Source organism: Oryctolagus cuniculus, chromosome 1 (assembly GCF_964237555.1).
Source record: "Oryctolagus cuniculus chromosome 1, mOryCun1.1, whole genome shotgun sequence".
Taxonomy (NCBI): domain Eukaryota; kingdom Metazoa; phylum Chordata; class Mammalia; order Lagomorpha; family Leporidae; genus Oryctolagus; species Oryctolagus cuniculus.
The window spans coordinates 147,052,904-147,065,050 of NC_091432.1; the positions used below are offsets into that span (position 1 = coordinate 147,052,904).

Here is a 12,147-nt window from a genome sequence, read left to right on the forward strand (position 1 = left end):
TGAAATTGCACTCTTTGTTTTCTCCCCAACAATTGTATTTCTAGCCAGAAAAGGAAGATTTTCAGTGAAAAATAGCTATGGTACACCTACTTGCACTAAAATTAGTGAATTATACTTACATTTAATGTGAAGCAAGGTAAGTTGATAAAAGAGAAATGTACATTGCAAAAAAAAAAAAATGAAGGTACTTCAAAAAGTTCTTGAAAATGCATATTATGAAACACCATACATGGATTTCAAAATTATGCACCAGAATAAACATCTTTAATTCTGTTTTCCATTAAAAAAATTTTTTTTGACAGGCAGAGTGGACAGTGAGAGAGAGAGAGCCAGAGAGAAAGGTCTTCCTTTGCCGTTGGTTCAACCCCCAATGGCCGCTGCGGCCGGCGCACTGCGCTGATCCGAAGCCAGGAGCCAAGCGCTTCTCCTGGTCTCCCATGCGGGTGCAGGGCCCAAGGACTTGGGCCATCCTCCACTGCACTCCCGGGCCACAGCAGAGAGCTGGACTGGAAGAGGGGCAACCGGGACAGAATCCAGTGCCCCTACCGGGACTAGAACCCAGGGTACAGGTGCTGCTGGCGGAGGATTAGCCTATTGAGCCGCAGCACTGGCCTCCATTAAATTATTTTGAAAACCCATATCTATAGATTTCAAAATATTTTGCACCAAATTAAAGTTTATGTTTTAAATCCATTTTCTACAACCATTTGAAGAACCCTTGTACTCTTAAAGAGGTGCATATTCTCATAGTACATGAATAGTGTGATATTAACAGATTGAACTTCTACATGTGAAAAAACTTTTTACTGGACGTAGGAGCAGAATGTAGACAAAAGCCCATTTTCCTGGGTATAGAAGGGTGAGGTCTGCATTACCCCATTCCCATGCCTCTGCCCAGGGCCTGTTAACAGTGATCAGCATAGCAAGACCCATTTGGACCTCTACCTGTTTGTGTAAAGGAAGTTGTAGTGGAGCACAGCCAAGTTCATTCATTTAGTTGTTATCCTGGACTGTTTTTACCCTTCAGTAATAAAGCTGAGTAGTTGCCACAGAGATCAGATGGCCTACAAATTCTAAAATATTTTCTATCTGGTGTTTTATTTTTTTTTAAACTACTTCCCTGGACTGTAACCTTTGTAGACTGACTTCAGACATGACCCAATGATCTTTTTCAGTACCTAGTGAACCAGTGCCCACACCACAAGACTTTCTTCCTTTTGCCAAACACAACAGACAGATAGGAGACAACCATCTACGTTTTTGTAACTCAGTTGGATGGTGGTGTCAAGAGTAATAACAGACAGTGATAATGGCTAGTGTTCACTGATGACCCGGTGTGCCACGTGCTTAACCCAGGGTGCTTAAATAGGGTTCCTCTTTACCACATCCCCATGTCGTCGGTTCCCTCATGAAACCCACTCCATCGTCAAGGAAACTGAAGCTACAAAGGAAAAAGTGTTGCATCCTGGCTCCTGGAGCTAAGATGCAAGGGGGGAAGCGTTTCAGCCTGGCCAGGCCATCATGAACATCCAGTGCACTGTTCATTCATGGCTTCAGAAGGCTGTGGCTGTATTGAGGGCGTGTCTCCTGCAAACCTTCAGCACAATGCCTCTTGCTGTTTCTGTTCCCCTGCCTCCACTGGCAAATGCCCAGTAACTAAATGTCAGTGATTTTAAATAGGAAGCAATATGCAATCTGAGTTGTTTCTAGCCTTTGAATTAATCTAGTTAACTTTACATTTTAAAACTATTTGGGGGGAATGTTACCTAAATAAGTGCTCATGTAAGTAAAGTAGCCTTCAGGGTGGCACAGATTTGGAAAGAATTTCATGTGTTGGGGGAGGTGTATTTGGGCAGGGGCCCATAGGTGGAGTGTAGATAGGTATTTTAAGACCTGGACTAGATCCTCCTCTAGCCAAGCTCCAGCAAAACAGGGGCCAGGAAAGCCCACGCTGGTGGGCACAGGGCAGTAGCCCCAAAGTCTTGGGGGTACCAAGTTGAGGCTATGGTTTGTTTTTTCTAGAATGCAGAGGCAATGAGCCATCTGGTGAAGGGAGAGGCCTGTTATGATAATACAGATCAGGAGCCCTTCCCATGATACGTGGCAGAGCTTGAACTTCAGAAAGAGAACATGGGCTGCCTTCTATGAACATAGCTGGATTTGACCACTGGAATTTATTTTCCAGCTAATTGAGGTTTATTGTAGAAGTATGTATTCTATATAGTAAAAGCACATCTTAAAATGAGTAGCATTTATTTGCATGTGGGAAAACATAAGCCTTTGTGCTGACTGACTAACCATGCGGTTCTTTGAGGGCACCTTAAAAGGTCAACTGGTGTTACATTAGGAAGACTGTACCCTTCTTCTCTCCCGAGAGAAATAATTATATTATCAGATGTTAATTATCCATAATTCACCGATCCTAAGGTAAAATGGAAGCTAATGAGAACTACAGTCTCACATTTCTGGATTAAATGATAATCTTAGATTTATCTTCAGCTCTGAAATTTTTTTTCAAAATCCTTTCCTTAACTCTCCACTTCACCCAAGCTTTGTGAAGATAGCAACAGTTCAGAGGCAGACTTGATCAGGTCACCTCTTTCGGTGGCTTCCTGTCATCTAAGAATACCCCGCAATGTCTTCAGTGCACTTGCAGGCCCTATACCGCTGCTCTCCTGGCTCCTGCTAACTCTTCTCCAGCTGCAACTGATGCAGAACTGCTGGCCTCTCCTCTGTCCCTGACCCCTGCTGCCTACAGCTTTGCACAGCCCTAGCTGATTGATACCTGGAGCAGCCGTACCCCACCCGGCCATCCCTTCCCCACCTACTGCTTTCAGCTTAGCTGTTGTCATCTATGCACACTGCAGGTAATTCCCACATCACCTGTCCTGCACTGTCAGAGCATCTTGTCCTTAATCCTCACAGAACTTAGTCTGCTTCTTAGCGTTGCCAGGATTTCACGTGGTACCCTTGGATGGCATGGATGTTTTAATTACTCGTGCTCAGATGTCAGGCCAACAGCATCAGTTTTCTTGTTACATTCCTTAGTGCACAATGATGAAGACATTTACATGTAAGAATGTTTGCTTTTGTTTGCCAAAAACTGCCTTGGGTATCAGATCTGTATAGCATATGGTTTTAATAAATAGGTTATCTCCCTATTTTTATGCTTAAAGCAGCAAGACTTGGCATCTAAGGGCCTACTGGGTCTCCATGGGTGTCTTACTTTGAATGGTATTGTTTGCACTGGACTTTGCTCAGGGCTGCCTGAGACCAGTGGAGTCCAGGCCTTCTAAGTCCCAGGGTACTTCATTACAGTTCCATAAACATAAAAATGTACATGTTCTTCTCAATAAATATTAGTCTTTTGGAAGTATGTGACCTCGTCAAATGTTCTCACATGTTAAGTTTACCTGTTTTTCCTTCTAAATATACCTCATTTCCCACTCAGCCTCAATGAGAATATTTGCAATTTAAAATGCTTATTTACTAGGTTTCATTTTAAAATTTTGTTAGGAATTTGCATCAATGATTAGCCATTAACACTGCCTTTCATACACACCATCTTATAGTTAATTGAAAAATAAAATTAGTACTTTTAAACTTTATATACCTAAAAATGAATGGGAATTCTGTGTCCATTTTTCTGTGTTTCACTTATTATCTTCTTATGTAAATTAGACTGCTTTTAGTGTTAGTTACTTTGTCAGCACAAAAGTAGAGTCAGTTTTTTGTCCTGACTAATGCATATGATTTGACAATCTACCTAGTTTTTGTCAAGCACACCTGTAAGTAGGTCTTCTTGGCATTTGTGAATCCAAGTATAATGGCCTTAGCGGAGGCCCAGATATTCCTGAATTAAAAGTCACTACTTGGCACCCTTCTTATAATTCACATGCACTAACCTGGGTCAAGTCCAAAAGGAAACAGTTGTGTGTGCTGCCATTGTGTAGTTTCTGCTTGAACAGTCTTTGACGTCAGGAGAAGGATGATGGAGAGGTCAGTGACTACTGCACTCTCAAAGTGGAACAAAAGATTCTCTCTCTTTTTTTTTTTAAACATTGCATTTGTTTATTTGAAAGGCAGAGAGACAGACACACACACACAAAGACAGAGATCGTCTATCCACTGGTTCACTCATGCTGGAAGTGAGCCAAAGCCAGGATCTTGGTACTCAATGCAGGTCTCCTGCAAGGGGACAGGGTCCCAATTTTTTGGGCCATCATCTGCTGCCCCCAAGTATGTCCTGGCAGGAAGCTGTGTCAGAAGGAGAGGGAGGACTAGAACACGGTGGATGCAGGCCTTCCCAGCAGTGTCTCTCTTTTCTTTTCTTTTCCCTTTCCCTTTCCCTTTCCCTTTCCCTTTCCCTTTCCCTTTCCCTTTCCCTTTCCCTTTCCCTTCCTTCCTTTTTTTGACAGGCAGAGTGGACAGTGAGAGAGAGACAGAGAGAAAGGTCTTCCTTTGCCGTTGGTTCACCCTCCAATGGCCGCCGCGGCCGGTGCGCTGCGGCCGGCGCACCACGCTGATCCGAAGGCAGGAGCCAGGAGCCAGGTGCTTTTCCTGGTCTCCCATGTGGGTGCAGGGCCCAAGCACCTGGGCCATCCTCCACTGCATTCCCTGGCCACAGAAGAGAGCTGGCCTGGAAGAGGGGCAACCGGGACAGAATCCAGCGCCCCGACCGGGACTAGAACCCGGGGTGCCGGCGCCACAAGGCGGAGGATTAGCCTGTTGAGCCGCAGCACCGGCCCCCAGCAGTGTCTTTACCTCTGCGCCAATACCAGCCCCCAGAAGATTATTTTGACACCAAGTAATGGCACTAGGTCTGCTGTGTTGAAGAATTTATGGGTGTTTAGCTACCTATGTAGGGCACAGTATTTAAATCTTAGATCAAGAGACCAAGTATTATCTCTTGCTGTGATGATGTGGGGGTTTTGGTTTGTTTTTATTTTGTTTCTGCCTTTTGCATCAAGTGTAAGAATCACCAAGTGCATTATTTTGCAGTCCCTCAGCATAATCCAGATATTTCTCTAGTTTCACAAAACAAACTAAATGAAGCCACAGACAGATAGAGGCAGGGTAGAAACAGGAAGTGTGCCTCACTTCAAATGACAAAGTTTGGGGCTAGCGCTGTGGCACAGCGGGTTAAAGCCCTGGCCTGATGTGCCGGCATCCCATATGGGCGCTGGTTCTAGTTCCGGCTGCTCCTCTTCCGATCCAGCTCTCTGCTATGGCCTGGGAGAGCAGTAGAAGATGGCCCAAGTCCTTGGGCCCCTGCACCCCACATGGGAGACCTGGAAGAAGTTCCTGGCTCCTGGCTTCAGATCAGCGCAGCTCCGGCCATTGCCGACATTTGGGGAGTGAACCAGAGGATGGAAGACCTCTCTGTCTCTGCCTCTCTCTCTAACTCTGTCTTTCAAATAACTAAAATAAATCTTTAAAAAAAAAGATAAAGTTTTCCCAAATAGCTCTAAGAAAACTAAATATTAAAAAGTCACCCCATTTTAATCTTAATCATGCTTTTAGACTTTCAAGGAGTTCTTTTGTAATGTGTTAGTCTTTGTAGCAAATATATATATATATATATTCCTCCAAAGTAATTTTTAAAAAATGTTGATGGTACATCAGATCTTCTTAAATGGAAGTATTTACTTGGGACCCCTCAAAAGCAGTATAGCACTTACTTTTATGTGAGGAACCAACCTGTCCTCCCACCCGCCCCAACCCGGAGATCCAGAATCTAGATCCAGATGGACTGAATCGGGACTTTAGCTCTGCTGTCAAGAATATATTCATCTTTTTCTTCCTGAGTTTCCTTCTCAGTAAGAGGGATATAATAATGACTGCCTCGTAGTGTTGTCAGATGGATTCAGAGGAGAGTATGTGGGAACGCTTAGAATCAGCGCAGGGACTAATATAAGGTACTGAACAAATGTCTGCTTCACTGTAGAAGTGCTGCATGATAGTCTGTTTTTCCTGTCTAAAGGGAGTGGGCAGTGGTGGTAAAGACTCACCCTGACAATAAAAGTTTTATGACTTAGTTAATATGAAGCTATGAAGTAAGGGGATAAGGAAGTGTTTTAATTTGAAAGAGGATGATAAAATGCCAAAGTAGGAAATCATAACGTCATCGTTCCCAGCTTAAGCTGACCTAACAAAGAGCTTCCATGGCTTAGTGACTTAACAAGATCGGAGAGCTTCTTTCTGTCTGTGTCAGACAGTCGGGCTGATGGGTGAGGCCGTACAGGGCTCCTGAGCAGTTTCTCTCCATGTGGTGATTCTGGGGTCCAAGTACATTCCATCATCATGCGTGCCTTTGCTGTGTGGAGGTCTTTCACTAAAGCTATGATGGTGTGGAACAGTGGGAGGAAGGGGGAGTTGCAGAATTGGGGCAGGGGAGGCGACAGAAAGAGAATGAAAGGCTGTGAGCTAGGATATTGCAAAGGATTTTGGGTTCCAAGCATGGAAGTGACAAATGCACACCATTTCTGTTCCCATACCATTGCCTAGAATTAGTCACATAGCTGCAACCTCTGTGCCCTGGGTTCCGGGAAATCAAGCCACCCTGTATATCCCATAAAAGACACCAGATAGTGCATCCCGGCAGTTCTGGCACAATGGTGGATCACAACATGTATTTTCTGCTAGAGGCAGACATTTTCTCTAATAAATCTCTGTGTACACCTCCCTGTCAACTCTTCCTGAAATGCTGTATAATGCCAGGACCAATAAGGGACCCAAGAGAATGGGTGCCTGGTGATGTTTCTTATTCATTTTAGAAATTTGCAGAAAGTGAGGGAATCTTCTGAGACATCTCACTTCTGAACATTTTTGTTGTGGCTCAGTTAGCCAGCCAACAATGACTGCAGGTGACAACATCTTGATGGCCATCCCTGACAGCTGGGTTCCTTTTACAGAGCACAGTTTCATGCTTCATGTCCTCCTGGTGGTCAGTAAATGACAGGCAGAGAAGCTAATGATCCTTTTGTGCAGTGAAATTACATGGGGCGGTCTCGGAGCAGTTTTTTTTTTTTTTAATTTTTTTCCTGTTCTCTAATACATAGGGCTCACTCTTAAACCAGTATTTGCCCTCGGCTCTGATGTCAGGGAAGAATGTATTTTCTGTTGTCTTTTATTACCAAAGTGACATACTCCTGCAGGCCTATTAATATTTCACTTGAGTAGTTCTTTTGACTCATAATTGGCACCTACACAGATGGAATAGTTTACCTACAAGAGTTAACCCGGGAAGTTCACAGTCGCACAGTCACACCTTAGGGCCATTCTTTACTAAGCTGCAGAGCTAATGAGCCCATGGTCTGCAGTGTCTCATAGTTCTGTAGGTTGATCTGAACATCTGCTTACTTATTTTTTCTGCCAAATTGCAGGTTTTACCACAACTAGGAAGCAAGATAGCGATATGATTGCTTATGATGCCTCCAGGGTGAGACTGAGTTTGAACCGAATTCTGCCACTCAGTGACCTTGGGCACTATACTTGCTTTTTAGGCCTGCTTGGATATGCGTGGTAACAAATGCAGATTGGGGAACTTAAGCAGAAATTTATTTTCTCCCAATCCTGGAGGCTCAGAGTCTGAGGTCCAGGTGCCAGCAGGGCTGGCTTCCCCTGGGGCATCTGTCCTTTATGGACAGCCCTCTTCCTCTGGGTCTCCATTCAGGCTTCCCTCTGTGTCTGGGCCCAATGCTTTTGTTTTGATAAGGTAACCAGAGAGGTTGGATGAGAACCAATTTAATGAACTCCTTTTAACGTCATTATCTCCGGGAAGACCCCATCTCCAGATGGGATCACTTTCTCAGGTACTAGGGGTTAGGACTTCAGCTAAGAGATGTGGAGGAAGACACTGCTCGGCCCATAACATGCCCTTAGCCCTGCCTGATCTGCAAAAAGTAAGAAAAATCCTTCGCAGGGTTACTGTGAGTAGTAAAAAAAAAAAAGAAAAGAAAAAAAAAAAAAGGAATGCATAGATTGCTTAGCACCATACCTGGAATATGCTGAGCATTCACTAACAACTATTTATTCTAAATCTTATTCTATGTGTGTCATCTATTCCTGTTGGGAAATATAACCTCTTCATTACTGAGGCCTGAGATTATCATACTGTTTCTTGAACTCTCTTAGCACCCTAATAGACTGCCTTCAACCAACACATGACACGACCTGAAGCCCTGGGAATGTGGATGAAGGAATGGGTATAAACTGTGTTTGGGATTTCTGAGTGGTCCTCCTTGGCTGCCAGTTCGGTGTCATTAGGCACCCATACGTAGTGATGAAATGCTCTTATCGATCCTGATTCCTAGAGTGGCATGCCCAGAAGCTTTATCAGCATTAGACAAGCACCTGGAGAAAAGTACTCTCTTTCTATCAGGAGCAGGAGACAGAGGCATTTTGCATTGTCAGGAAAGTAACTATAAAGTTATAGTAAATATAAATCGTGGGGCCGGTGCTGTGGCATAGTGGGTAAAGCTGCCACCTGCAGTGCTGGCATTCCATATGGGTGCCGTTTTGAATCCCAGCTGCTCCACTTCTGATCCATCTCTCTGCTATGGCCTGGGAAAGGATGGCCCAAATCCTTGGGCTCTTGCACCTGCATGGGAGACCGAGAAGAAGCTCCTGGTTTCGGATTGGCGCAGCTCCTGGTGTTGCGGCCAATTGGGGAGTGAACAAGAGGATGGAAGATCTCTCTTTCTCTGCCTCTCCTTCTCTTTGCAACTCTGACTTTCAAATAAATAAGTAAATATTTTTTTTTAAAAAAATCGTGCACTGGAAATGACTGGATAAATACTAAATAATGAAGTAGTGAAAATAGTTAACTTTCCCATGACTGTTAACTATCACTAACATTTCTGGACTTGAAGAGAATTGTGGTAGAGTTCTTTGTTGCTGGGATTGTGGTGAGTGATCATCTTCAGGCCCAAAGAATTCCCTGTTTTCTGAATTTCTGACATTTCTTTCAACTGGTACAAATGCTCTTCACTTTTAAAAAGTGCTTCTACTGTCACCATACAGTCATAGTTTGTGTTAAATATTAGCAAGCACAGCTCTCCACTGAATCAGATGGAACATTGGTTTGCATGGTCAGTGATGTAAGCTGTCCAAGGTTGTACAACCCATTGGTCAGGGGAAGCTTCGAATGTGGTGGGGAATGTGTGTTTATTAGGCCCACACAGCACAGTGGCCCTCAGTGATGGCAGCTGAGTTATACAGGCTTCATTAACTAGATATAAAAGGCACCTATGCCAGATTCTACTTACTGCACCCCCCTCCCCCCACTCCTAAACTGTGAGCCAAGGGCACTGCTAGCCGCAGCACTAACCTCTTTTACTTTTAACAGATCAGCTATAGGCCGGCGCTGCGGCTCATTAGGCTAATCTTCCGCCTTGCAGCGCCGGCACACTGGGTTCTAGTCCTGGTCGGGATGCTGGATTCTGTCCCGGTTGCCCCTCTTCCAGGCCAGCTCTCTGCTGTGGCCAGGGAGTGCAGTGGAGGATGGCCCAAGTGCTTGGGCCCTGCACCCCATGGGAGACCAGGAGAAGTACCTGGCTCCTGCCATCGGATCAGCGCGGTACGCTGGCCGCAGCGCGCTGGCCGCGGCAGCCATTGGAGGGTGAACCAACGGCAAAGGAAGACCTCTCTCTCTCTCTCACTGTCCACTGTGCCTGTCAAAAAAAAAAACAAAAAACAAAAACAACAAAAAACCAGATCAGCTATAGGATCTTGTCAATTTTACTTTGAAATATCTCCGCTTTTTAAAAAGATTTATTTATTTATTTATTTGAAAGGTAGAGTTACAGAGATAGAGGGAGAGACAGAGAGATCTTCCATCCACTGGTTCATTCCCTAGATGGTCACAACAGCCAGGGCTGGGCCAGACTGAGGCTAGGACCCTAGAATCCATCCAGGTCTCCAATGGCAGGGCCCAAACACTTGGTTCATCCTCTGTTGCTTTCTCAGGCACATTAGCAGGGAAATGGATTAGAAGCAGAATAGCCTAGACTCCATCTGGTGCTAATATGGGATGCCATCCTCACAGGTGGTTGCTTAATCTGCTGTGCCACAACACTGGCCCCATCTTTTATATTTTAATAAAAAGTACTAAGTAACAAGTATGGGGATTGTCACATTAATACTGAGCTACAATAAGGAGTATGTATTTGGTCTTTGCCCCAGGTTCCTGGCACAGACCTCCTTATTCTTGGAATCTCCAAAGTGATAAGTGTATTTCTTGTGGCAATGAGATGACTGGTGGATCCCGGGCCCCACATAGCTTCAGTTTGGAGGTTGGCAGCCAAAAAGACAAAAAGGGTTGGCATTTTGAACCCCATCCCTGACCCCTGGGGAGTAGGGGGAGGGTGATTGTCAGGTCATCACCACTGTGTAATGAGTAATCTGTCAAACCTATACAATGGAGCCTGCAAAGGAACCCTGAATGGTGGCTCTTTTTTTTTTTTTTTTTTTTTTTAAGATTTTTATGTATCTATTTGAAAGAGCTACAGAGAGGGGAAGGGAGAAACAGGGAGATCTTCCATCTGCTGGTTCCCTCCCCAGATGGCCTCAAGGGCAGGCGCTGAGCCAGGTCAGAGCCAGGAGCCAGGAACTGTATCCAGGTCTCCCACATGGGTGGTATGGCCTCAAACATTTGGGTCATCCTCTGCTCCTCTTCCCAGGCCACCAATAGGGAGCTGGTTAGGAAACAGAGCATTCAGGACATGAACCAGTGCCCATATGGGATGCTAGCATCGCAGACAGCGGCTTTTACCCCCTACACCAAAGGGTAGCCTTTGGAAGATTTCTCAGCTGGTGAGCACATCAAGGTGGCAAGATGGTGTGACCAGATAGGCCATAAAGGCTCTGCACCCACAACCACAATAACCTGCCCTAAGAATCTCTTCAATTTCACTCTTCCTGAGTTGTATTCTTTATAAGTAAAGTATTCCTGAGTTTTGTGAGTAGTTCCACCAGTTATGAATCTGCAGAGAGGGTTTGGGGAAGCCCTGATTTATGGCCAGTTGGTCAGAAATACAGTCTGGGACTTATGCATCCCATGTGGGGGCCGGTTTGTGTCCTGGCTGCTCTTCTGATTCAGCTCTCTGCTATGTCCTGGGAAGGCAGTGGAAGTTGGCCCAAGTGCTTTGTTCTCAGCACCCACATGGGAGACCCAGTTGAAGCTCCTGGCTCCTGGCTTGAGATTGGTTCAGCTCTGGCTGTTGTAGCCATTTGGGGAGTGAACCAGTGGATGGAAGACCTTTCTGTCTGTCTATCCCTCTCTCTGTCTGTAACTCTACCTCTCAAATCAATAAACAAAATCTTTTAAAAAGTGCAAATACCAATATGAGTGCACTTCAAAAATGTTTTGTCGAAAAATACAATTAAAAGATAATGTACATTTTCCATGAACTTTTTGAAGACCCTCTCATATAAATATGAATTTAGATGAAGTAATTTTTAACTGACCATAGAATAATGGATATATCCATTCTTAGGGCCATAAATGCTAAAACATATCTTATTAGGGATTGGTAAAACAGAGAATTAGGTAATTGGTTTAATGTTGCCTAATTTTTCTGTAAATTTATTTATCTCTCTGTTGAAAAAAAAACAGCAATAATCAAAAGAAGTATCTTTAGCTGTAGCCCCTTCTCATCCATGTCCACTGTCCTCAGAGGCCTCTGTCTTTGATTCTGGAGGAAAAAGGAACAAGGGTCTGACTGCTCTCTTCTCCCCCGGTACAAATCATTCTATTTTATTGATGTTTTTTCCTTCCGTGGTTTCTTGCATATGTTTCTCATTCCCAAGAGTGTTCTTTAAACTTTGCCTCTTTATATTTTTTAATTGGCTTAATTTAATTTTTATGTTTCAGGGAAGAACAAGTAGGTATCCTATATCAAAACATCAACCTCGTGGAGCCAAGACTGATTCAGCCGTATGAACATGTCATAAAGAATTTTATCCGTGAGATCAGACTTCAGAGCACAGAAATGGAAAACCTGGCCATTGCAGTGAAGAGGTATGGAAGTCCTTCCTTCCTGAGAGACACAGAGGGGCCGTGAACGGAGTGGAAAATGGACTGAGCATCACAGGATGCCACAGGTGGACTTCCTGAACTCAAGAATGTAAACCCTTCTCAATTAA

At 44.3% G+C, this 12,147-nt stretch overlaps 1 protein-coding gene across 2 annotated transcripts in view; it reads left to right on the plus strand.

Moving 5' to 3' along the window:
• The window catches only part of RASEF (RAS and EF-hand domain containing), a 97,615-nt gene that overhangs the window by 30,309 nt on the left and 55,159 nt on the right, over positions 1-12,147 (plus strand). For both annotated transcript variants that reach the window (XM_070050193.1, XM_070050197.1), the window contains exon 2: positions 11,876-12,022. In XM_070050193.1, coding sequence (XP_069906294.1) covers positions 11,876-12,022 — 147 coding nt within the window. The remainder of the gene's footprint in view (positions 1-11,875; positions 12,023-12,147) is intronic.